Consider the following 26300-nt stretch of genomic DNA (forward strand, 5'->3'; position numbering starts at 1 on the left):
TCGTTAATGCAGACGATAGATGGCAGTAGTGTGACACTCGCTCAGTTGTTGCAGGAAGTTGCGCGTGACGACTCACTAGGCACCATGGCGCCTCTGGATTTGGATAAATATGCAGAGATTGCAAAACAGTGTAAATATCTCCCAGAAAATGACCTCAAGGTAAACGTGACTTTATTTAAATGTGTTTGCTTCGGTATGTTGTAACAGCGTAATTAACTGTTAGCTAGCTAGTAACGTTAGCTAGCTAGTGACGTTAGCCTGCTGACTACATCTCTTGGCCAGGAAGTGAAACCCGCTCAAACGATTTGTTCAGTTTAGCAATAACAATAATAAATACGAGTCCAACTACAGTATGAAATGCTTACGAAGCAGAAGTGCTAGTGAGCTAACGTGGTGTGCCATTACCAGCTGACGTTAAATGAGTACGCATGTAGCCATAGCTCAGTGAGCTGATGATGCTGAGTGTCGTGACGGTGGATGACATTCTGTTGTCAGTGTGGTGCAGTTACCACTATCCACAGAGTTCTCTCTTCACTCACAGACTGAGACAGTCACTATAAAGCTGGCGTTAAGTAACAAAGTCCTATTTAATGACAGAAAAATAAGTAGCTCAGGAAGTATAGAGAATAATGTGTTTCTCTTTTACGCCATGATATAAACCCCTTATTGCTGAAAACTCCTCAATATAGATGTGAATATTCTTGTTAGTATGCATAGAACCGTTAACTTGTCTTGGCCAGATTCTGACTAGAGTTTGTGTTAGCATGTGATAGTAGGTAATATTATAACAATACAGTCAATATTAGAGTTTGTGTTAGCGTGTGATGGTAGGTAATATTATAACAATACAGTCAATATTAGAGTTTGTGTTAGCGTGTGATGGTAGGTAATATTATAACAATACAGTCAATATTAGAGTTTGTGTTAGCGTGTGATGGTAGGTAATATTATAACAATACAGTCAATATTAGAGTATGTGTTAGCATGTGATGGTAGGTAATATTATAACAATACAGTCAATATTAGAGTATGTGTTAGCATGTGATGGTAGGTAATATAACAATACAGTCAATATTAGAGTTTGTGTTAGCGTGTGATGGTAGGTAATATTATAACAATACAGTCAATATTAGAGTTTGTGTTAGCGTGTGATAGTAGGTAATATAACAATACAGTCAATATTAGAGTTTGTGTTAGCGTGTGATGGTAGGTAATATTATAACAATACAGTCAATATTAGAGTTTGTGTTAGCGTGTGATAGTAGGTAATATAACAATACAGTCAATATTAGAGTTTGTGTTAGCGTGTGATGGTAGGTAATATTATAACAATACAGTCAATATTAGAGTTTGTGTTAGCATGTGATGGTAGGTAATATTATAACAATACAGTCAATATTAGAGTTTGTGTTAGCATGTGATGGTAGGTAATATTATAACAATACAGTCAATATTAGAGTTTGTGTTAGCGTGTGATAGTAGGTAATATAACAATACAGTCAATATTAGAGTTTGTGTTGGCGTGTGATGGTAGGTAATATTATAACAATACAGTCAATATTAGAGTTTGTGTTAGCGTGTGATAGTAGGTAATATTATAACAATACAGTCAATATTAGAGTTTGTGTTAGCGTGTGATGGTAGGTAATATTATAACAATACAGTCAATATTAGAGTTTGTGTTAGCGTGTGATAGTAGGTAATATAACAATACAGTCAATATTAGAGTTTGTGTTAGCATGTCATAGTAGGTAATATTATAACAATACAGTCAATATTAGAGTATGTGTTAGCATGTGATAGTAGGTAATATTATAACAATACAGTCAATATTAGAGTTTGTGTTAGCGTGTGATGGTAGGTAATATTATAACAATACAGTCAATATTAGAGTTTGTGTTAGCGTGTGATGGTAGGTAATATTATAACAATACAGTCAATATTAGAGTTTGTGTTAGCATGTCATAGTAGGTAATATTATAACAATACAGTCAATATTAGAGTATGTGTTAGCATGTGATAGTAGGTAATATTATAACAATACAGTCAATATTAGAGTTTGTGTTAGCGTGTGATGGTAGGTAATATTATAACAATACAGTCAATATTAGAGTTTGTGTTAGCGTGTGATAGTAGGTAATATAACAATACAGTCAATATTAGAGTTTGTGTTAGCATGTCATAGTAGGTAATATTATAACAATACAGTCAATATTAGAGTATGTGTTAGCATGTGATAGTAGGTAATATTATAACAATACAGTCAATATTAGAGTTTGTGTTAGCGTGTGATGGTAGGTAATATTATAACAATACAGTCAATATTAGAGTTTGTGTTAGCGTGTGATGGTAGGTAATATTATAACAATACAGTCAATATTAGAGTTTGTGTTAGCATGTCATAGTAGGTAATATTATAACAATACAGTCAATATTAGAGTTTGTGTTAGCGTGTGATAGTAGGTAATATAACAATACAGTCAATATTAGAGTTTGTGTTGGCGTGTGATGGTAGGTAATATTATAACAATACAGTCAATATTAGAGTTTGTGTTAGCGTGTGATAGTAGGTAATATTATAACAATACAGTCAATATTAGAGTTTGTGTTAGCGTGTGATGGTAGGTAATATTATAACAATACAGTCAATATTAGAGTATGTGTTAGCATGTGATGGTAGGTAATATTATAACAATACAGTCAATATTAGAGTTTGTGTTAGCGTGTGATAGTAGGTAATATAACAATACAGTCAATATTAGAGTTTGTGTTAGCATGTCATAGTAGGTAATATTATAACAATACAGTCAATATTAGAGTATGTGTTAGCATGTGATAGTAGGTAATATTATAACAATACAGTCAATATTAGAGTTTGTGTTAGCGTGTGATGGTAGGTAATATTATAACAATACAGTCAATATTAGAGTTTGTGTTAGCGTGTGATGGTAGGTAATATTATAACAATACAGTCAATATTAGAGTTTGTGTTAGCATGTCATAGTAGGTAATATTATAACAATACAGTCAATATTAGAGTATGTGTTAGCATGTGATAGTAGGTAATATTATAACAATACAGTCAATATTAGAGTTTGTGTTAGCGTGTGATGGTAGGTAATATTATAACAATACAGTCAATATTAGAGTATGTGTTAGCATGTGATAGTAGGTAATATTATAACAATACAGTCAATATTAGAGTTTGTGTTAGCGTGTGATGGTAGGTAATATTATAACAATACAGTCAATATTAGAGTAAATGTGGCACCATGTTTACTGTTAGTAGCTGGATTGTGATTAATGAGCTCACGAATGACTCTTTTGCATGATGTAAATCTAGACAATGAACACGAATATAGTGTGTTTATTCTGATGAACTCATAACAGAATTGTACACAAAGACTTTAACTGAAGATGACATGAACATAGTACTGTTTTGTACACAGTATATTGTAATTACAGTCTTCTAACTCTCTCTCCAAGATTGGCCTCCGTTGTTGTGCGCACCAAAGAGAAACCTGAATCCTGTTTACAGTGTTTAAGCCATAGTCTGTACGGTTCAAGCTCTGATTTCTAAGTGATGTTAATGGATTACAATTGTTTTCACAGGTGCATTGTGGGTGCAGGAGATTGATGGTTGAGAAAAGCGTGTTTTAGAATTGTTAGGCTTCAGGAGTAAGAGCTTTTAATAACTGTGCAACAAGTGCCAACCTTTGTGTCTTGGCAATTGCCAAAAACCCTAACCCTGCAACTTTAGGAGACCAAAAGCAATTGGAGATATTTAGACAAGCTTTGTTCAAGTCATCCTAATTCTTAGTGTTAGAGTTGACCCTGAGTCTCACTGACTGAACACTTCAAAGTGACTGGACTGTGAGTACACCTACATTGATCTTTGTAACTCACTCATCACATAGTGCCACATGTACTCTAATATTGACTGTATTGTTATAATATTACCTACTATCAAATGCAGTCAATCTGGCCAAATAAGTTAACGGTTCAATGCTACATGAGTTGGTGGTTTCAATAATTGTTCCTCAAGTATCACTTTTTGGGTCTTGGCAATTGTAAACAATGTCTCAGAAGCTTTTCCCCGACAAGAAGAAGATTTCCCTGAAAGTCGTCTCATTTAATAACACTGAACGATGTGAACGATGACTGACTCACTGTGTTTTGTCTTTCGTCTCTACAGAGGTTATGTGACTATGTGTGTGACCTTCTGCTGGAGGAATCCAACGTCCAGCCTGTTTCCACTCCTGTAACAGTGTGTGGGGACATACATGGACAGGTATAAGAGAAAGAGAATGAGTTTACATACACTTTACATAGCATGTGAGACATTGGTGTGTTGTGTGTATATATACAATGTAATGCCTTACACTCAATCTCTATCTCTCTGTGCCTCAGTTTTATGATCTTTGTGAACTCTTCCGAACTGGCGGCCAGGTTCCGGACACAAATTACATATTTATGGTTGGTACATTGAAAGCAGTTTGCACTCGATAGGCATCTGTCCCAATTCATTGTGTTCAAGTGATGTTTTGTCAGAGTGTTGTTCATAAGCCTCCGTCATCTGCAGGGGGACTTTGTTGACCGAGGATATTACAGTCTGGAGACGTTCACCTACCTGCTGGTGCTGAAAGCCAAATGGCCCGACCGCATCACTCTTCTTCGTGGAAACCACGAAAGCCGACAGATCACTCAAGTTTATGGCTTTTATGGTGAGATTTGATTCATAGCAGTCAGATGATGACTGCACTGTCACTGACCTCACTCCCTGCACTATAATCACACCCTTCTGTTTGAAATAAGTGAGCCCTTCTTTGTCTTACAGATGAGTGCCAGACAAAGTATGGGAATGCAAATGCCTGGCGTTATTGTACCAAAGTGTTTGATATGTTGACAGTAGCAGCTGTAAGTATTGCAGTGTTACTGGGCTTTGTTCTCACATTTCTTCTTTAAAAGCCTGGAATGAGGCTCATATTGAGTTATTGCTGAGTAGAGAGCAGCTTTTGGTAATTGTGATGTCATGATGCATATGAAATGCTATTTCTTTCCCTGGTTTAAAAGCTTCATTGCAGAGTGCGATGCTGCTGTCTGAGCTGCTTTAGGTAAAGGGGATGAACAGTCTCTACCTGATGCTTGGCCGTCATTTCCACATTGTTTAGAAATCGCTAATATTGTGGCGCTGCTTATGTACATGAATCTGTCAAGCATCGCTAATGAAGGACAGACCTGACTTGGGCTCCATTTTTAAGCTCTTAGGATTTTATGGAAAATGGCAAAGATAGCAAAATTGGGACATTCTACCACAACGTTTCTTGAGTTGGACCATTTTTTATTTGCACATGACAAGTAGATCTCTACTTCATTTTGCCTGTTGTGAGTATTCATCCATCGTTATCCTCAACCTTCACATTTCACTCCATTAATGCCACCGCCACATCTTTCAGAATCATTCCTCAACCGTGCCACATTGTATGCTGTATACACTCAAAAGATGAGTCGTCACAAACATGACATTCACCTTTCTCACATAATTAACCTCCTAACTCTTCCGCTGAAGTATGTAGTGACCACTGATCCCGGTTTGCTATTTGTTGGTATTCTATCATCTGTAGGTTTAACAACACCTCATGTAACAGCTCATCATTAGACTGACCGTTTTATCTGTTATATTGGTCCATATCTCTGACCTCATCGTTGGTCATTTCAAACCTTTCAGTGTTTTGCAGCAGACAACAGACTTCTTTTCCATAGAAAGCCACGCTTGTCATTTCAAACTTGAAAGTCCCACACCCCTTAGTTACTGTTGTGATGTACACAATCCAATGTTTCTATTGTACATGGTTTGTACGGTCTGTAACCATTGGCCAAACAGATTAATAGTTTATATGTGATGCCCTGATTCTCCTGTTCTGTGTTGTCAGCTGATGGACGAGCAGATACTGTGTGTCCACGGAGGCCTCTCCCCAGACATAAAAACTCTAGATCAAATTCGAACCATTGAGCGGAACCAGGAGATCCCCCACAAAGGAGCGTTCTGTGATCTGGTGTGGTCAGACCCTGAAGACGTGGACACTTGGGCCATCAGCCCCAGAGGAGCTGGCTGGCTCTTTGGTGCAAAGGTCACAAACGAGGTAGGTTGCTTTTACTTTACCTTTATATATCTAGTGCCTTCACCAAGAACCAACCTCTGGTGCAACGCTGCAGTGCCATAAACTGCTTCACCTAAAATATCAACCTTGAAGCTGGCTCCAAAAGAAGTCAATCTCTCCAGACCCCCATGTTGAAATACCCAAATTTACAGCAGAGATAAACATGTTTTCAGCCTGGTACGAAAAATGCTTTTGCACTCTCTAGATAATTTACCTGTTATACTGTCGGCTGGGACAGCACTGTCAGCTGTACGAGAGCAGTGCAGAGCAGCGGCCGTGAGCTAACCACTATCGTGCATGTTGCCGGCTGGCTATGTGAACAAAGAGAGGAGCTCTGATAACAACACACACAGAGGGAGACTTCATTCTGTGCTCAGGTATATCCAGGATGTCAAACAGGTTGAAAAGACACAGATAGAATCTAAAGCTCCACATCACAGTGTAACAATTCAACCACCACATCACCTGGCCACAAGTGAAAAGACACTGTTCCTGTAAAGCCGAGTACGTCTTCATTCAGTTTTACAACCACAGAAATGTTATGTTTTACAATCGGATATATCTCCTTCCAACCTCTCAGAGTAACAAGCATTGCTATCACACAACATTTAACCAGGACTAGCTCCACATCCACTAAACCAGCCTGATGAAGATGTGAAAGCATGGATGAGTCTGTGGAGCAGAGCTGCATAGATGTGGGACCCTGGTCAGAGCTGGCCAATGCTACGCTGTGATTGGCCGGTCTGTGTTCCAGATTGGGATTTAGTGAAGGGTCAATTGCCTCTCACTGTCATTTGGGGTCACCAAAGTAAACAAGGGGATGATGAGTATTCTCACTGGCTGTGTTTTTCAGTGTTTCTCTTTCTCCCCGTCTTTTGTTTCTCTCTATCTTCCTAAAACCCTGTAGTTTGTTCACATCAACAACCTGAAGCTGATCTGCAGGGCGCATCAACTTGTCCACGAAGGCTACAAGTTCATGTTCGACGAGAAGCTGGTCACAGTGTGGTCGGCGCCTAACTACTGCTATCGCTGCGGCAACATCGCCTCCATAATGGTCTTCAAAGACGCTAACACGAGAGAGCCGAAGCTCTTCAGAGCAGTGCCCGACTCTGAGAGGGTCATTCCGCCGCGAACAACAACACCTTATTTCCTGTAAGCACGTTACAACCAAAAGAACGCAGCCATTTGTTCAGTGCACACATGCAGCCTGGGACAGTGGCATCAGCACTTGTGCTCCCATATGAATTTCGTATTGTACAGTTAGAAGTATTTACAGTGCGTTTCTTGGTGCCAACTATCAACCCTTAGTCTCACGTAGGCATTTAATGACGTTATTCTGCAGCTTAAATGACACTGAGATATTGGAGTTATAGCTCAGCAGGATCACTGCGTTGGTCAAATGTTTCAGAGAAAGGAGTAAAATAACACAGAAATGTTCATATTTATAAATCTGGATTTTTCTTTACTAGAGAGCAAGTTGCAGGTGCAGTGTTGTACTTTATTTTGTTATGGTTATGCATTAAAGCTCTGAGCAAGAGCAAACAATTGCATCTATTCTGACAAGTTTCAGTGGACTTATACACTTAGTGTTATCATGTGATCTTATAAATAAACATGTAAACCTGAGACTTGATGTGTAACATTTGACTTCTGTATTGTTAAACCTGTGGAACCTAAAATGTTCTCTGTGAATTTCAGATTTGGTATCAGTTATTTTATGATCCTTATTCTTTGTGTCACCATCCTGTTTTTAAATAAAGGAAATTGTGAAAAGTTATCTGGGTAACAGAGCAAAAACAACACCGTGCTTCATCATAATCAATAACTTATATTGGTAGTAAATAACATTATCTTCAAATGCCAGCCCTTTTGGAGTTTTATGGCATTGTTATGAGATCATGTCTCTACTGTACTCTGAGGGCTATGTTCAAATGTGATTTGATATCTTCATCCATCCTGCTCATGTGTACAATTAGACTAAGACGTTTGCAGCTCACTAAAATGACCACCATGCGGTTGTATGCCTCCGTCAAACAGTCAAGTTGCAGTCTGTCCAAAATGTCATCGCTTCATCATTTTATCCTTTTAGACATTTGTGTGAAATTGTCACAATTAGCAAATCAATTCTTGAGTTATGGCCCCAAAACGTTTTTCTTGAGTTCACAGGGACCTTTACCCACACAACTTTAATCACTTCATCCTTGAGTCCAAGTGGACATTTGTGCCATATTTGAGGAACCTCCCTCCAGATTCCTGAGGTACTGGTTAATAATACGGACGACAGACAACCGGAAAACATCTGGCACCTACAGAGGCATATAACTCATAATTGCATTAAAGTTGACCATACATGTGGAGCACCTGTTGAGCAACAGCAGTACCTTGATGAAAGTAACTAGCTTGAACGTGTTGTTAGAAAGAGGGGCTTTTCTAACACGGGGGTCTTCAGGCTAACCAGAAGGTTGTTTAGGGGCCACCTTTACTGTAACATGGGGCAAAGATGAAGCACAACGTTATTCCATTAGAGCACAGATACACACATACTCTGTTACAATGGTTATGATAAAACAAAACAGGAAGATTGCTTCTCCGAGCATTGAAGGACCGGTGCAGCTGACACATCATTGAAATGTATTTTGGTCTGCAGTCAATGAGGCAGCAGTTCACACAGTCATCTGTATTTACTTTTACAGAATGATCCGTCTTTTCAGCCTTTTACAATATATTTATAGAGAACAAAATAGATCATCGGGGGTTTTTCATTTGAGATTCAAAAGTTAAATTTAAATGAAAGAATGGCGTTTTAGGGAAATATGCATTTTACACTTCTCCATAAATTTACTCTAATTTAATTTCCTAAAGCCTCGTGGAGAAAGTGAATTATTCCATTTCAAAGATTTATAAAATAATGATAAATGATATCATACCTTTTCAAGCAGCTATACTCTGTATTCCAAATATGTCTTTTTGTTTGGACATGTGTGGACGTTGAATGTAGAAGCCCCAAATGGACTTTGTTCAATTTAAAAGTCATTTTTTGCAGTTGTGATCAAATATCCACTAAAACTCTTCCAGCTCTCCATGAGGTTGAGCTTGATATCGTCCATCGAAAATCACAATCTTTAGTTCAGGCTTTTTCTGGAATGCAACTGTTATTTTCCTTTTTCCATTTATGTCTCTGTATGTGCTACCTCTTTATTCTCCTGGAGGCCCCATCGTCTTGACATGACTTTAAACCCCAGTACTAATTCAAACGTTCAATAGCTTGTTTTCAACACCTTCTGACTCTTTACTATTCTCAATTCATTATTTTCAAATTTTTTTTAACTTATTGAGTGCACTGCATGTTTTCAATTCCTCACCACAGCTTTTCCATAAATTCACAAATTAACTGAATTACAATGATTTTTACATTGGTACTCACGATTTCTTTTAAACAGGCAAATTCCTCTCAAATCATATTGACTTTCCTTTCAAACACCGTCTGGATTCTTTCAGGTAATTACAATTTTTTTTTTAACTATACACGATGTAAGCCATTTTGAGGTTGACCGAAACTCTAAATTAGATTCTTTAAACAGGGAATTTGTTGGTTCATGGCTCTTTTGAAGTATAAATACTGTATTTGTTTTGTATCTCCTCAGACTTCCACACAGTAACACACGAGCAGAATGAGCTAAGCTATTAAAGGAAGCTGGGTTAGAAAAGCCTTAATTGACCTTGAAAATGTTTGCTTATTTTTAATTTATATGTGATTTCCAGCACAATTTATTATCTGTTATCACTGCCAGACTTGTAATTTTAGTCAAAATCAGGGAGCATTTGTTAAAATCAAACCAATTTAAATGTTATTATTCGTTGTTATTTAAAATCGTTGTGACAACTAAATACATTTTTGCCAAGGTATCAAGGTATGTTGCACATACAAGGAATTTGACATGACGGGTGGTGCATCACATTAAACAATCAACAACAATCATCAACACAGGGCCAAAAGTAGAAACATGTTAAAATTTACAGTAAAATATAAAATAAAGTGAAATATATAATAAAGTGCACAAACGAACAGATAACAGGATTATAAACAAGTGAGATGTAAGTGTAATGTAAAGTGTCGAGTGTATTTAACTAAGAAACATAGAGGGGATGTGCAGGGGAGTGACCAGTAGGAAAGTGTCCTGGGGATGACAGAGTCAGTGGGGGTCCCGGGCTTTGTTGATGAGCATGACTGCAGAAGGGAAGAACCTGTTCATGTGTCGTGAGGTCTTGGTCCTGATGGACCTCAGCCTCCTGACAGATGGACGGAGCATGAACAGTTTGTGTCCAGGGTGAGAGGGGTCGGCTACAATCTCTCTTGCTCGCTTCAGGGACCTTGAAGCGAACAGGTCCTGGAGGGACGGCAGATTGCAGCCAATCACCCTCTCAGCAGAGCGGATGATGCGCTGCAGTCTGCCCTTGTCCTTGGCTGTGGCTGCAGCGTACCAGACTGTGATGGAGGAGCAGAGGATGGACTCAATGATGGCTGTGTAGAAGTGCACCATCATTGTCTTTGGCAGGTTGAATTTCTTCAGCTGCCTCAGGAAGTACATCCTCTGCTGAGCCTTCTTGGTGATGGAGCTGATGTTCAGCTCCCACTTGAGGTCCTGGGTTATGATGGAGCCCAGGAAGAGGAAGGACTCCACAGCGTCGACGGGGGAGTCACACAGGGTGATAGGGGAGAGGTGGGGCTACGTTCTTCCTGAAATACACAACCATCTCCACTGTCTTTAGAGCGTTGAGCTCCAAGTTGTTCAGACCGCACCAGGTCACCAGATGGTCAGTCTCTCACCTGTAGGCGGACTCATCCCCACCAGAGATGAGTCCAATGAGGGTGGTGTCATTTGCAAACTGCAGGAGCTTGACGGACTGGTGACTGGAGGGGCAGCTGTTGGTGTACAGGGAGAAGAGCAGAGGGGAAAGAACGCAGCCTTGGGGGGAACCGGTGCTGATGGTCCGGGAGGCTGAGACGTGTTTTCCCAGCTTGACGTGCTGCTTCCTGTCAGACAGGCAGTCTGTTATACCCCCACTGGATATTCATTATTTTCTACTGCAGGAGTCTACTGCAGGCATGGAGGCAGAGAGCATTTTTATACCCTATGAGTTATATATCACATTCTTTTACTTTTGTCATGCTTTTTTTGTAATTTAATCTCAAAATGACCTAACTTCTTTCTCACTGTGCATTTGTATCTCACTGTGGAGTGTAGTAGAATATTCACAGCTTTCAGGTAGAATGTACCATTCCCCTCAGCTTTTAGGTCTAATTCATCATCAGCATATACTGTTCTCCTAAGACTTAGCAATAAGCCTACATCAAAGCATTTTAGTATAAACTTGAGTTTGAGCAGTTTGATCACATGGCAGTTCAAACATTACAATTGTTAGAAAACGGTGACAGAAATATGAACCAAATTAGGGAATAATCTCCATAGGCATAAGAGAGTGACACAGTTTCAACAGGGAATGCAGAAATTGCTTCTTCTTTCAGTAAAAAGAGTAAAACAGAGTCTGCCACACTGACACTCCAAATACAGTTACTTTAGGGAGGGACAGCTCCAGCATGGAGTATTTCTCAGGCAGTTGATATCTGATAAAAAAATAAGCAGCTCAAAAATGATGTGTTGTAGATTGTGTCCTTGCATCTGCATGTCTGAAACTGTTATTACTGCTCGTGCATGTAGGCGGCGCTTATTGGCTCCATTCCCCGATCTGCCCAATGAGCAGAGGCGCTGCCGTGACGCGTTCAGTCATCTGTGTTGGGCTGATGACGTGGAGCTCACCTGCTAGCAGCAGCAGCTAGCTTGTCAGACGAGACAGGAACGTTATGAGCGAGTTCATATCGACTGTCACAACGAAAGCTATTCACTGAGTGTAGACAGAAACAAAGCGAACGTACAGCCATTGAGAATTTGAAAACGCCACGGACTGATACTTTATCGAAGTTAATATGGTAAGAGAAAGGCGACTTCAGTGAACGAGCAAGCTAACGTCAGCTAGCATCGCCCTGTGGTGGTAACGTTAACTGTCATTGTTATGGCTAGGAGAGCTAGCTGGCTATCTATCTGTCAAAGCATAGGCTGTCAGTGCGTTAGTGCATCTCCCAGTGGGATGGACACTGACACGAGACAACACGCATAGCTTGACTTTGCAGCAATCTGTGACCTAACGTGTCCACACATCAGCAATGCTAGAAGGTTGAGCTAGTTAGGATGCATTGTAGCTCAGCACGGAAACAAATGAATATACAAACTCAACATCTCTCCAATGCAATCATTTCTGATGAATTGCATTCTGATTCCATGATTATATTTCACGAGCCCCATGGAAAGCATATACTAAACTCATTCATCTGTTGCAGTTAGCATTCTCTAACACCTACATTCAGAAGGTTGACAGCTGCTTTAAGTAATACATTTATCAGCCAAATATTGGAGAGAAACATTGAGTCTCCCGTGTCTACACTGACTGTATCATGTATCCATGAGTAAAAATGAGAGATTCATTGCTAGAAGTGGCCTATAGAGTAGACAGACTGAACAACCACCACCAAAATGTTTCAGCATTTGTCTCTCATTAAGATGCCAAAAAACCTGAATATTATGAGCAAAAATATCTTGTTTGTTGGTCTCAGCAGTCGCTGTTATCGATCTTTGCATTTTGATAACTGCCTCTTTTCTGTGTCCAGCAGTAGCAGGATGGAGTCACCAGTACAAACTTGCTTTGAGTGGTGCTGCATAAGGACGCGGCTTTGTTTCAAAGATCGGAACAAGGAGCCATAAACTCCATGCGTCGTGGGAAGTCACTTAGTCTACAGAAACTGCGAATTGCACTCAGAAAGACACACTGAAAGGACAGACATGTTTGCCAAGTTGAAGAAGAAGATCGCAGAGGAGGCGGCCACAGCACCTCGGAGTGGTGTTCGTATACCGCGCACCATCAGCAGGGAATCTATCATCTCGGTGGGGGCAGACTCGGGAGATGACTTTGTAAGTACATCGTGAAACCATCGCCAATCACTCGCCTAATGCTTTCAGCGGGTTTTAGTTTTTGCAGTGATATTTCTAGGATGTTGTCTATCTATTCCCATTTGGTTCATAAAGGAAATCCATATCTGTTCCTGTCTGGGTAGGAGCCACTCTCCTGAGGCTGTAGTCCCGTCTCAGTTGCACCCGGCTAAATTATTTAGTGAAGTCACTGAGTAGCAATACTGCCAGCTAACATGTGACATTGTGTTCCTGATACAAAGAATACTAAAGCCGCTTCTACACATAGTTCCCGAAAAATAACTTGGATAACCTTACAGGCACCGCTAGTGATTTTCACTGTCACACGTGCACCATATTCAGTCATATTTCCATCTCGCACCTTTTCACACATTCCATATTCATTTCAATGTCACTTATGTTTTTTTGACAACTGAAGCCAAAGCTTCATGTGTTAAAGCTGCATTCTCTCTAGTGTCCACCAGGGGGCGACTCCTCTGGTTGTATAGAAGTCTATGAGAAAATGACTCTACTTCTCTCTTGATTTATTACCTCAGTAAACATTGTAAACATGAGTTTATGGTCTCAATCTCTAGTTTCAAGTCTTCTTCAATACAGCATGATGTTCATTTAGTACATTATGGTCCATTTAGAGTCAAACAGACCATAAAGCAGGGGATGCTTTAGGGCGGGGCTACACGGTGATTGACAGGTCGCTGCTACTACCAGAGCTGAATCCAGCGTCTCTACGTCACTCCTCCTCAGTCCAGATATGGTCACTTTCGTTCACTGGTTGAGAAAAAAACCAAGATGGTGACGGCCGAATTGCTGAACTCGAGGCTATAAAACATCAGTCCACAAACCAATGGGTGGCGTCACAATGACTAGTCCACTTCTTTTGTACAGTTTATGGGTTTACTGGCTGCCATCTGTTTTCAAGGATGGTGAAGTCATGAGGCGCCCCTCTCTGCCTCTGCTTGGCTAGAACTCGTTGTCTTCGTTGGTTGGGTTGGCTAGGATTAGGCATGAGGAGGTTAGGGTAAGAATGGAAAGGATTGACGAGTCACTAGATCAGAAACCAGCCAGTTAATAGTTAAGAGAGCAATGCTACCTGCACTGAAAATAACAAGTTACCACTGGAATGCTTTGAACACACTTGATGATTTCTGACTGTGAGAGAGGAACTTCAGAAGGATATATGCACTAAATGCCCCACTACGAACAGGATGAATGTTAAGTCCTACCTAATTGTGTGTGTGTGTGTGTGTGTGTGTGTGTGTGTGTGTGTGTGTGTGTGTGTGTGTGTGTGTGTGTGTGTGTGTGTGTGTGTGTGTGTGTGTGTGTGTGTGTGTGTGTGTGTGTGTGTGTGTGTGTGTGTGTGTGTGTGTGTGTGTGTGTGTGTGTTTGTGTTTTTTTTTTTTCAGGCATCTGACGGCAGCAGCTCCAGAGACGACCTGCCCGCCCAGCTTCTCAGAAGGAATGATCAGATCCGGAAGCTGGAGGCCAAGCTCTCAGGTAGGACTGTCAGACTGAGGTTAAGCAGCTGTAGCTCTCAGAGAAATGTGAGCCAAGTGTAACTTGTACCTGTTAGCAATATATCCTATCATAACTGTTGGAGGATGAAATATCACAATTAAAATCAAACGGCCAATTCTGATTCACCAAGGCTGAAGCATTTATCAAAAATGCCATTGCATCATTGATAAATATATCCACTGATTTATTTGACCTGCACATGATGTAATAAATGATCAGTTAACAGCCCTGTGCCTTTTGAGGCAGCTGTGACCTCCAAGCTCACAATCTGCCTTATTTTCTAAAAACTATCAATTTGACTTTGTATGCCTCTTTTCTCTGTCACTCCCACAATAAATGAAAGCACTTAAGTTTATAACTACCGGACCATTGACCACATCGTGAAGCACCCATCGAGACAAACATGGCACTAGGGCTGCACCTAACGCTTATCTTTATGTCGATTAATGTAACGCTTATCTTTATGTCGATTAATGTAACGCTTATCTTTATGTCGATTAATGTAACGCTTATCTTTATGTCGATTAATGTAACGCTTATCTTTATGTCGATTAATGTAACGCTTATCTTTATGTCGATTAATGTAACGCTTATCTTTATGTCGATTAATGTAACGCTTATCTTTATGTCGATTAATGTAACGCTTATCTTTATGTCGATTAATGTAACGCTTATCTTTATGTCGATTAATGTAACGCTTATCTTTATGTCGATTTAATGTAACGCTTATCTTTATGTCGATTAATGTAACGCTTATCTTTATGTCGATTAATGTAACGCTTATCTTTATGTCGATTAATGTAACGCTTATCTTTATGTCGATTAATGTAACGCTTATCTTTATGTCGATTAATGTAACGCTTATCTTTATGTCGATTAATGTAACGCTTATCTTTATGTCGATTAATGTAACGCTTATCTTTATGTCGATTAATGTAACGCTTATCTTTATGTCGATTAATGTAACGCTTATCTTTATGTCGATTAATGTAACGCTTATCTTTATGTCGATTAATGTAACGCTTATCTTTATGTCGATTAATGTAACGCTTATCTTTATGTCGATTTAATGTAACGCTTATCTTTATGTCGATTAATGTAACGCTTATCTTTATGTCGATTAATGTAACGCTTATCTTTATGTCGATTTAATGTAACGCTTATCTTTATGTCGATTTAATGTAACGCTTATCTTTTTACGATTAATGTAACGATTATCTTTTTTATCGATTCATCTAATGATTGTTGTTTATTGTTGTAAACATTAATTGTTGATATTCCTATTTAATATTACAATAAATTTACCCAAAATAAACATAGACATGTCTGATTAATATTTCAATGTTTTATTCAATCATCATCTCTTAAAAACAAAGAGATGTAACATGATAATACACCCTATTTGTCCGATGCCTGATCAAATAAACACTGGATTGCTGTAACATATTAATTGAATCACTGTATGTCATAGCAACCCTTTCCCTGAACTGGAGAATGAATGAAAACTTTAAATGGTTTATTTCATCACTGGAGTAATATGCAGTTGAGATAATCAAATGTATGTTTGCGTGAGTGTGGGGGCGTTGTTTACAGGCTGTAACAACAGGCTGTAACGTTAGTTAAAGCCCTTTCCTCACTCATACATGTGCATTAAAGTAAACAGAAAATAGAAAACTGTGCTGTCTTGCTGCTGCTGCTGTCACTTTGGGAAATGTTCATGCATAGCAGTTTTACTGCTGTGAGAAGCCATTTCCTATTTGTAGAGTTTGCAGAGCACTGCATTGTTGGGTCTCTGTCTAGAACACCTCCACACTTAAAAGGATCACCGCCGAGGTTTTTTAGCTGCAGCTTGTTCTCCGGTAGAATCCTTGTTTCCACCGGGCACAGCCATTCTTGAAACGCTCCGCCGCACGTTATGCATATTGTCGTATTTTGGTAATTTATGAATTCACCAATGTATTGCACCAGCCCTACATTGCACTCATAACAGGCACAATATTGGATAAAACAGTGGTCTTGGTAGTGAAACTTGATTGCCTCTTGTCTATGAGAGAGACCTGTTGTCTACAGCAAATGACTTTGAATCAGTCCTGCTGTCATTAAGAAGTTGATCTTCAGTGATTTGACCTTTGCCTGACTACAAACACTTCACACTCCTCAGTTCGTTAACATACTGTGTCTTTTGTCAGAGATCCAGATTCTAATCTTAAATGAGTCAATTTCCAATAAAACGTTGTCTCACAGTGAACATGATCATTTATTTCTGTTTAAATCTTTGCCTGGTGACATATTTTCAATGGGACACGATCCTGTTTTTTCCTCTTCTACTAGTGTAATAGCCCCTCCTTCCTTTGGGTGTCTCATGTGGCTTTTCACCCTTAGAAAAGGTTAAAGGTCGCACATTCTCATGCAGCCTTTTTAACCAGTATGGTTTTCTCAGATAAGAAAATCATTAATAGTTTTACCTTCCATTATTTCTCAATCATGTTTTCCCTTTTGCTTTCTCCCTTTCCTTTTGTTCACTTTCTGTCCTGCCTCCTCTCTTCACCGTCATCTGACGGTTCCTCCTTTGTCTTGTGTTTTGTGTGTGTGGTTGTGCGTTGGTGTGTGTGTGTGTGTGTGTGTACTGTTGATACCCCATCCCATCACCCTACTTCCCAACACTAGACTACGCTGAGCAGCTGCGAATTATGCAGAAGATCCAGGAGAAGCTTGAAATTGCATTAGAAAAGCATCAGGATTGTACGTACCTTTACTCTCCTCCCAATTAGCTTCCTTTCTCACATCTGTCTGTCCGCTGTAATAACCATCACCTGGCGTATCATCACTTCCTCCCATGAAGATGCTTTGGGAGCGCTGAATGCTTCCTCCTTTCTATCTAGAAATCCACCCTCCAATCTCTCACACTGCTAGTTCTTCAGCACATTGAATTCAGAGTTATGTATGCATTGTCTGTTGCTTTGTTGGTGTCCTCACTTTCTCTCAATTTGCCCACAAACTACTTTAGGTAGATTTCCTACAATGCGTGGTCACTGCTCCTGAAGACTTGATTGGCCTGGTGCTTCCAGGTGGACGTACGCGTATCAGGAACATAGACTGTATGATAGAAATATAGCTCACTAGCTACCCTAGCTATGGTTGTGGACATTAAGACAATGATTGCAGCCACATGTCTTATAGCCGTGTTGCATTCTGGTCTGTTGGGCTTAGTGGAGGAACTCGTATATATCTGCCATCATGTATTTGTGATCGTAGTTCCTACAGAAAACTGCTCACAACCAGGTCAATGGATTATCTTGATTAACCAGGTCATGGTTTCTTGAAGGAGACATTGCTGTTGAGTTTTTCACATGTATTTTTGGGCGCTTTGAGCATCACAAGCCAAGTGCCATCTAGTGCCATTATATTGGGGAGAAGGCAGACATCTCTACGGCTGATATCTCCCAAACTAGCCAACTCACACCAAAACAATCTAGATTGATAAATGGCACTACAGGTAAGAGAAACAAAATGTATTTCTGATTTGGGCTCAACAGTCTCTTAAAGGGCTTAGTTTATGCTAAATCTACTGATTATTAAGGTGTATTCTCCAGTATCAAGAGTAGTCCAATCTTCAGTTTGTTGTTGGTTCTGTCTGGTACTGAGCTATGGTGAGTTGTAATGAACACTGCAGCTTCAACAAGATGTAGACTGAAGGGTGGATTTTCTTTCTCAGTTCACACACAGATATTGCAGCTTTGAGAAACAGTTTTTTCAGTTCTTGTTAGATGCCATGCATTGCTTGTCTTTGCCTGTCTTTGCTTTTGGGATGAACACACTTCTTAATTTGACTCTTAACCTTTCACAGCTACTAACGGTGCCACTGTCTGTGCTATTTATTATTTCTGCTTGCATACAAACCTCTGTATGGTTTCCATCTTCCCTTTTTTTCTTTCTCACTTTCACTGCTCAGCATCCATCAAGAAACTTCAAGACCAGAACGAGTCTCACCAGGCCAGCAGAGCCAAAATGGCCGAGGGGATGACTTTGGCACTGGAAAAGAAGGATCAGGTAAATGCTCCGTCTCACTAGTGTACAGTCCTGATTTGTGGCTTGTTCACTTATTTCTTTCGGTCCTTTACCTGCAGGAATGGATGGACAAGATGACTGACGTGGAGAAGGTAAGTCTTTAAATATCATTGGTGACTTTCAAATAATAAGCTGTTTATGGTGAGATTGGAGAGCTTAAAATGTGACCGTTTTCAACAACTAAAACAAACCTTTTCCACCAAAATTAGCACATTTATGCAGTTTTTTTAAACACGTGAAAACCTGCTAAAAATACTTGAAACACTCCTGTCCCATTGCCAGTAGACGAGTATGATTTTCTGTTTCTTTTCTGGTGTGTAGCGTTTCAATCTCGTGAACGTGATGGAGAACAGGGTTAGTAAACAGTGAAGATGTTTTTTTCATTTTTACATCTCAGACACTGTTTCAAGCTCTCAAACCATAGCTGCTGATTGTTGGACTAACGTGATGAATTGTGTTTTGTTTCTGTCAAGTTTGTTTTAGTACGACCAGTGAGGTAAAATTCTTGTTGTCTGATTGGAGTCTGGTAGCTTTGAGTAGAGCATATGATTGTATGTTTTGTATGCTAATGAATTACGATAATTGTCCAACGCGCATCACATAGCGTCGCTCTAGAAAAGGGACAAAAATTAGCAAATTTACCAGGGTTTCATGGAGTCAATAAATACTTGTGACTACTGCAGACTCATTTGTCCTGGGAATTAATGCCCAATGGTGCCTTTCCCACTGGGGACCAGAGCCAGATGTTAGTGGGTAGTTTTTGAAAACAGTGCAAGACTCAAATAGGGTGCTCTCACACTTAACCTGTTGATGGGGCCCAGTTGAACTTGCGCTTACTGTATGGAAGTCTGGTGCAGACTACACCACCAGATTGAGATGCCCTGAAAAGAAGAAAAGAAGGGTCTCCATCTGGATCCAGTCAAACTTGTGCAGTTTGGTTGTGGTGTGAAAGCAAAGCAGACCAGCCACAGGATTTAAGGGTAGTAATCTATGAACAGATTCCTCATTCATAATCAAAACAGATCCTGCGCTCTTTGGCAATTCTGGTTTCCGTTTGTAGACAGAGTAGTATTGATCACATTGGAGCAGGCTTTGGTTGAATGCAGGTAAACAGTCTGTGCGTAGAGCAAAAGAGATTGAACGCATTGGTCGAAATTTAATCTGGGAACCCACGAGTCATCGTCTGTCGATGATTTTGCTTTTTGTTGGTTTAAAGTCAGCTTGTAAACTGGCTATTTGTAAAACAATCCAGCAGTTCTCTGCCTTCAGACAGATAGCTGTTCGGCTCAGAGATCGGGGTAGTAGGTGTGTGATTCTTAGCATGAATTTAACAGCAATCTACTGATTGTGAAAGGTTTGTAAAGCCATCTCCTGATCAAGGTTAAAGTGACATATTACCTATATTTCTGCAAGATCATCTGACAACCATGGCGTCCCGTATGTCACCATATGATTGCAGCGACGTTCCGTGACATGTCAGAAGGTGAAAAGGAGTAAAACTCTCTAAGTGTGTTTTGCTTGTGTCCTACTCCGTCTGTTTAAACCAAGTAAAACAAGTGACCAAAGCTAAAGGGACACATTGTCATATTTTTGTGTGAAAACACACTTAAATTTGGTTTCTCTCAGCCTGCTCATGTCCTGAACGTGGCCAATGCACGTGTACGTTCATGGTATGACTGTTGTGTTTGTTTAGGAGAAGGCTTCCCTCTCAGCCCGGGTAGAGGAGATGACGGAGCAAAGCTTAGCACTCTTCCAGAAAAGGGATGACGTGGATGAACTGGAGGGCTTTCAGCAGCAGGAGCTGGCTAAAGTTAAACATATGGTGCGTACATATGGAGTTGGATGGTTGGATTTGCAGCATTAGTTAAAAACTGTTACGCAGTTTTCGACCATCCATTTGTTATTTTGTGATTAAATAGAAGATTGAAGGTGGAAAGGATCTGCTGCCATTTAAAGAACTAAGCTTTGGAGTAAGTGCATTCTGCGAGCCTCGGGCAGGATAGGCCAATGTTTGAGAAGCACTTAGTTTGTTCAGGTGTGACTTGATTCCACCTGGGTTCATAGCAGCTGAGTGCATGGTATGTTCTTTGAGTTCGATTAACTTTCCCATTCATCAGCTGCTGAAGAAGGAGGAGCAGCTGAGCCAGCGGGATCTGGAGCTCCAGCAGAAGGAGGCTGAAGTTCAGTCGGCAAAGCAAGGGCTGTTGGAGGCTCGAGGGAAACTCCAGACTCTGGAGCAGCAGCACGAGGAGAGCTGCTGCCTCAACTCTGAGCTGGAGATAGAGCGGTAAGAAGGAATGCTCTTTTCAAAACATTTATTTTGGTCTGTTGGTCAAGTTTCTGAATCCGATGTGCTATAGTTGTAGTTTTCTAGACACATCTGTTTTGTCCCCAGCAGTTACATTGCCGATTAGCCTGTTAACTTTAAAGTTCAATTCACACCCTTTTCTAGAAATGACACGTTTCCATTTGTTGTTGAACTATGATTTTTGTGAGAGAACACCAGAAGACGATGTGCATGTCACTGAATCTGTACAGAGAGGAACTGCTGCTGCTCAGAGAGGAGGCGGACCAGAAGATCAGTGAGCTGGAGGGGCGATGCCACGAGCTGCAGTCAGTCATCCAGCAGGTCTCTGAAGACTTCCAGAAGGTCAGTCCTCAACACAAGCTACTGCTACGTCTCTACTGAAGTTATCAACCCTATTCTTTCATGAATCACTTTTCATGGCAGCTATCTGTGAGTCAAGTGAGTTTGTGAAATGTTTGTGTTTCAGTCACAGAGTACGGTGTCGACTTCAGAGAAGTCCCTCCAGGAATTACAGACCGAGCACGACACCCTGAAGCTGCAGCAACAAAAGGTCAGAACAGAACCCAATAGAGACTCTCCATCTGTGTGTATGGTGCAATTGATGCATACTTTTTGACAACAGCCTAGAATTAACCACTACATTGTGAATGACTTGTCTCTGAGAGAGTCAGGAAGCAGCGCAAGTTAAGCTGTCACTTTGAGTGACTTCAAGTTCAAATATAAGAGGACGATCCGATCTCAAAGAGCAGTATCGGTAGGCCGATCAAGGCATTTCTTAACTGATCGGCATTGACTATCGTGAACAGCTGTGAGAATGATATTTCTTCTCACTTTTGAATTCTCATGGACAAATAGACTACTATACTATGCTACTGTACTATATGCCATAGTACAGGATATTTGTAATATTATAGTGTGCGTTTGTTCAGTAAGCAATTAACATCTTGTCAGGTTTCTGTACAACTCAAGCGTCAAATAATTCAGATTGAGAATTATTCAAAGCAGGGAATTCAGAGTCTCATCATTCTTTTGTGGAGAAAACAGGAAATACAGTTCATTTCAAATATCTCATTAGCTTTTGGACTCACAATATTAACAATTCAGCTTTTAAAAAAAGATGGAAGCCCATGTCATGTCTTCTCTTGACATCATTAGGCTGCTGTAACAGAGGTGGACAAGGAGCGCTTGTTATTGGACCTTCAGAAGAAAGTGACGTCTCTGGAGAGACGGCTCCGGGGGAACCTGAGCCAGGATGAGCATCTACAGGAGCTTCTCCATGAGGTGAAGAACATCTAGAGCAGGGCTCAATGCAGGAACCTACCAGCTTTTTTCATGTGGCAGACGTTGAAAGATTCCTTCCACTCTGTAATGTATATAAGATGTATGTGTATACAGTAGTATGTACATACCAAATTAGTACCTGTCCTACATTCAGTCTTTTAAGCTATTTGAGACCAATTATCCATTTCTCAACAATTATCTATCAATGAAATGAAATAAATTAAACGCATTTTTTATTAAAAGAGTTGTAAATCTCTTTATAGAAGTTTCTAATACATTTAGTTGATCATGTTGTGCTTTCAAACTAATAGATGTAATGTTCACCTTACCTTAAGTATATTTCATTATGATTATGTCCCTGTTCTAGGGAATAATGTAGAAACCAATCACCTATTAATCAGTGCAGTTGTTGCCTCTTCAGATGTCCAGCCTGGAGCAAAGTCTGGAAGAGAGCAGAGCAGAGCTGCTGGAGGTTCGGACAAACCACGCTGATACTGTCAGCTCTCTGGAGACTCAGGTAAACTGCAGCGTCTGCTCACTGAACGCAGACCTATCGTGAATCGTGAATATTTAGATGAGTTCAACAACGTGGATGAGATCCCGTATTTATTTGAGCAAGAGTATACGGATGTGGAGCTCCTACACACACACACACACACACACGCACACACACACACAGAGAGGAATTGTTGTGCCCTTTAGTCACATAGACACAAAAACATGGAAAAATAGGTTCAGGGTTGAACAATACCAAAGTTACCCTTTAAGTTGATGATAACGGCTGTAATCTTTACTCATTGTGCTGTCTCAACAAAGGTTAGAGATGTGTGTGTGTCAGCTGTGTGTTTCTTGTCTGATCTAGGTATCCAGAATGAGCTGCAGCATCACTGAGCTGCAGACCCTTCTCCGACACAAAGACGACTCCTCCAGATCCTACAAAGAAAGAACAGACACACAAGTAAGCAATCAGACACAGAATAACAGATGCTGAAATCGTTAAGCGCCCCTAATTAACTTATTGTTGACTGATGACAGCTGACAACAGTGAAACATTAGGCAATGGCCGGGGCATTCTGGCTGGGCTAACTTCTAATATGTATGACATACTAATACGTCTGGTTCCTCACCTTAATCCCTAATAAATGGATGTCTGATGATACTTTCTGTTTCAGATCGCTGATTTGGAGCAGAACGTCCTAGAGAGTGGTGCGAGACTGAAGAGTGCAGAGCATCAGATCATAGAGGAGCAGCAGCATGTGGATAAACTGGTGAGCACCACCACAGGCAAGAGACAGAAAGGGGAAAGTACACAAGTAGAGTTTGCCTCACCAACAATAGAATGTGGGGGGAGGGGAAGTATGGATGCAGTTTAAGCACTTTCCTCTATCAATTACTGCACAGAAGTACAGTGTAAAAATACATATTTGATTTACAAATTTACACAAGTCATTACTCAACAAAAGTTTACTACAGTTTACTTTGGTGTCATCTATTGGTAATATCGAGAATGACACTGTTGCAGTACACTCCATAATGTTTTTATTGTATCTATTCGTTACAGGTTTACATTATGATGAGTTTTTTATCCTTAAACACAGTTGGTGTCGGTTTTGAAGAATTGTGGTTCAGATCCAGGAAGTAAAATATTCAAAGCAAACCTTGATGTGGATATTTCTCTCCTGACAATATGTCCTTTTTGAGATGAACATACTCATTTCAGTCTGGTTGAAATGGAGTTAGTGTGGGTCTTTGTAAACATAGGGTTAACTCTGCATTGGTGTGTGTTTTGTTCAGCAAGCAGAGTGGAGTGCAGAGAAGGCCTCTCTGGATCAGCAGGTGTGTTTGTTACAGCAGCAGAGTCAGGAGAAGGCCAGCCGCCTGGAGGAAAGCATCACCTCTCTACAGACAGAAAGACAGAGGCTGCGTGACAGAATGGTACTTTCTGCTTCTCATGTTTGATTTATAACACTCTGGAGTGGTCATGCTGTTACACACAGAGATGTCGCTGTACATATAAATATATGTGTTGAAGCTCTACGATGATGCTTCCCCTTGTTCTTGTGTTCCAGGCTGATCTGGATCAGCAGAGGGACGAGGTAACCTCCTCTCTCAGCCAGCGGACAGAAGAGCTGGAACAGAACAGGGTAAGATCAACTACAACACACCGTTTCTGAGTTGTTTGAATGCACATGTTCACATTTGATTGACCTTTCTTCATGTGCCCTGAAACGTCAAATGCCGTTTCTGTTTTCAAGTGGTAAGAAAATTGCATTTTAATTTTTAATGTGGCTTAAAGAATGCCTGTACAAAAGGAAAACTAGGGGAAACTGTTTATACTGCATTTTAATTTTCAAATTAGTTTTAACAGTTGAATATTGTCCATGTCCACTGTACAGCAGGTTACGAACTACAAAACAGCTTTTTCGTTTTTAGTACGGTCGTAGAACGCCTATATGAGTATGTAAAAATTATAATACAAATTGGATTATTGCATTTTCCTTTTTAGTCAAATAACACATGGCCCTTCTGGGCTTCCATACCTGACCGTACATATTTGAACCAGTTGTAGTCTTCACATATTGTGATACAGCTTCACTGACAGTTATTCCAGAGCCAACTATTATACTTTGCACAGAACATTAACCAAAATTGACAGAACCTCCAGTAAATATTGAGGTCTCTCAAATAAAGGTATGTTTGGTAACGGAAAGCAGAGTGTATGTCTAGTCCTCCTGTCTCTTGGTCTTGGTTCCCTCAGGCGGAGCTGAACAGTCAGCAGACAGTGAGCACGGAAATTGCCAAAGCTCTAGAAGAAACCAGACGACAGAAGGAGGAGCTTCAACCACAGGTCTGTAGGCAAACATTCACTATGATTGAGAGAGAACAGCCAACATGTGGTCCTCCTCAAATGATGCCCAGTCTCCCTCTGGGCCAGCTGCACACTGTGTGTGAGTGTGGAAGCATGTGCTGTGGAATGAAAAGTGTTTGCCTTTGCTCGTTGTCAGGTTGGAGAGCTGACCACATCTCTACAGACCTCACAGCAGGAACTGTCCACGGTCACTGAGAAGCTCGCACTGAGAGGGGAAGACGTCGAAGCACTCCAGAATGGTACACACACACACACACACACACCTAAAGTTCCTGTGGTTTAATTTTGTAATCATGAGTTTAAGTTCTTAAAGTATTTCTTCTTTGTGTAACAGTAGTTGTTTGTTTCTTAAAATGGTGGACTTAAGTCTAACTAAATATCAGCTGAACATTTCTTACACATTCGATGGTATTAAATTGTATATTGCCTTTATTTAAAATTCCTTTTTGTTGGAGGCCTTAGTGAGCAGATTCCATGTAAATATGCATTTCATTCTAATGATATGATTGAAAGAATAGAACAGAAAGTACACACGTCTGCTATTAATACCTTTGATCTAACAATAGTGGGCGTGGCATGAGGAAATCCAACGGCAAAACCTCTCGGAAGTGGACTTAACAGCAATTAAAGAACATTGCTACAACAATGAGTTCGCTATATTAGGTTTCCTGTTACTCTGCATATTTTATATTTTGGATTGTGAATTTTTGAAATAATCACAAATGTTGTAACTTGTTCATAAGGTAGTTTATTTGTGTCTCAAACTGTTTTTTGTGTGTGTGTGTGTGTGTGTGTGTTGCAGAGGTGCAGTGTCGGCAGGCATCACTGGTGCAGCTGCAGGAGGAGGTGGAGCAGCAGCGAGCCCAGCTCGAGCAGATGGAGCTGGATAAAGACTCCCAGCTGATCAGCCTGAGGGAGGAGCTGCTCAGCCAGACGCAGCAGCTAGATAGCTGCCAGGCGCGGGTTAGCACTCACACACACACACCTCAGGAATACCTACATGTAGGGCTCGACCATAGGGCTTATAAATAATATCTATATTTGCAGGCTATGCT

General features: G+C 40.3%; 2 protein-coding genes and 1 long non-coding RNA gene across 17 annotated transcripts in view; 2 read left to right on the forward strand and 1 right to left on the reverse strand.

Annotated features, from left to right (window-relative positions):
- LOC142957381 (serine/threonine-protein phosphatase 6 catalytic subunit-like) lies at positions 1-7938 on the forward strand. 2 transcript variants are annotated; one of them, XR_012956117.1, is made up of 8 exons: positions 1-159; positions 4196-4291; positions 4411-4476; positions 4583-4724; positions 4838-4917; positions 5934-6143; positions 6367-6538; positions 7069-7206. XR_012956117.1 is itself a non-coding variant. In XM_076099178.1 (7 exons), the coding sequence occupies exons 1-7, from the start codon at positions 7-9 to the stop codon at positions 7315-7317; spliced, it is 996 nt and encodes a 331-aa protein (XP_075955293.1). In that variant the 5' UTR covers positions 1-6; the 3' UTR covers positions 7318-7938. The 2 variants fall into 2 exon arrangements, 1 of the variants encoding a protein (XP_075955293.1); XM_076099178.1 differs by lacking the exon at positions 6367-6538 and having other exon boundaries at positions 7069-7938.
- LOC142957383 (uncharacterized) overlaps positions 7659-26300 on the reverse strand; it is a 19392-nt gene continuing 750 nt past the window's right edge. For 2 of the 11 annotated variants that reach the window (XR_012956120.1, XR_012956126.1), the window contains exons 3-7: positions 24372-24505; positions 23504-24275; positions 22184-23309; positions 18620-18751; positions 7659-14196 (exon numbers count right to left, since the gene is read on the reverse strand). This is a non-coding gene — a long non-coding RNA (uncharacterized LOC142957383). Of the gene's footprint in view, positions 14197-18619; positions 18752-22183; positions 23310-23503; positions 24276-24371; positions 25183-26300 lie in introns of all 11 variants that reach the window. The other 9 variants (XR_012956118.1, XR_012956125.1, XR_012956128.1 and 6 more) reach the window with 8 other exon arrangements.
- Positions 11949-26300, forward strand: part of golga1 (golgin A1) — a 22727-nt gene continuing 8375 nt past the window's right edge. The window contains exons 1-19 of one of the 4 annotated variants that reach the window (XM_076099175.1): positions 11949-12150; positions 12886-13186; positions 14608-14698; positions 17387-17461; positions 18672-18769; positions 18847-18879; positions 20481-20609; positions 20905-21074; positions 21326-21437; positions 21562-21645; positions 22251-22376; positions 22798-22893; positions 23239-23334; positions 23549-23644; positions 24171-24311; positions 24446-24520; positions 25135-25224; positions 25382-25484; positions 26048-26208. In XM_076099175.1, coding sequence (XP_075955290.1) covers positions 13058-13186; positions 14608-14698; positions 17387-17461; positions 18672-18769; positions 18847-18879; positions 20481-20609; positions 20905-21074; positions 21326-21437; positions 21562-21645; positions 22251-22376; positions 22798-22893; positions 23239-23334; positions 23549-23644; positions 24171-24311; positions 24446-24520; positions 25135-25224; positions 25382-25484; positions 26048-26208 — 1905 coding nt within the window. In that variant the 5' untranslated portion in view covers positions 11949-12150; positions 12886-13057. The remainder of the gene's footprint in view (positions 12151-12885; positions 13187-14607; positions 14699-17386; positions 17462-18671; positions 18770-18846; positions 18880-20480; positions 20610-20904; positions 21075-21325; positions 21438-21561; positions 21646-22250; positions 22377-22797; positions 22894-23238; positions 23335-23548; positions 23645-24170; positions 24312-24445; positions 24521-25134; positions 25225-25381; positions 25485-26047; positions 26209-26300) is intronic. The other 3 variants (XM_076099174.1, XM_076099177.1, XM_076099176.1) reach the window with 3 other exon arrangements.

This window comes from Anarhichas minor, unplaced genomic scaffold, assembly GCF_050575085.1.
Source record: "Anarhichas minor isolate MPS153535 unplaced genomic scaffold, ASM5057508v1 ptg000025l, whole genome shotgun sequence".
NCBI lineage: Eukaryota > Metazoa > Chordata > Actinopteri > Perciformes > Anarhichadidae > Anarhichas > Anarhichas minor.

Excerpts from the sequence above, each read along its gene's own strand:
- LOC142957381 (XM_076099178.1), top strand. The coding sequence starts at position 7 with ATGCAGACGATAGATGGCAGTAGTGTGACACTCGCTCAGTTGTTGCAG. Across the intron at positions 4,725-4,837 it reads TCAAGTTTATGGCTTTTATG|ATGAGTGCCAGACAAAGTAT; the intron begins GTGAGATTTGAT and ends TTTGTCTTACAG. Across the intron at positions 4,918-5,933 it reads ATATGTTGACAGTAGCAGCT|CTGATGGACGAGCAGATACT; the intron begins GTAAGTATTGCA and ends CTGTGTTGTCAG.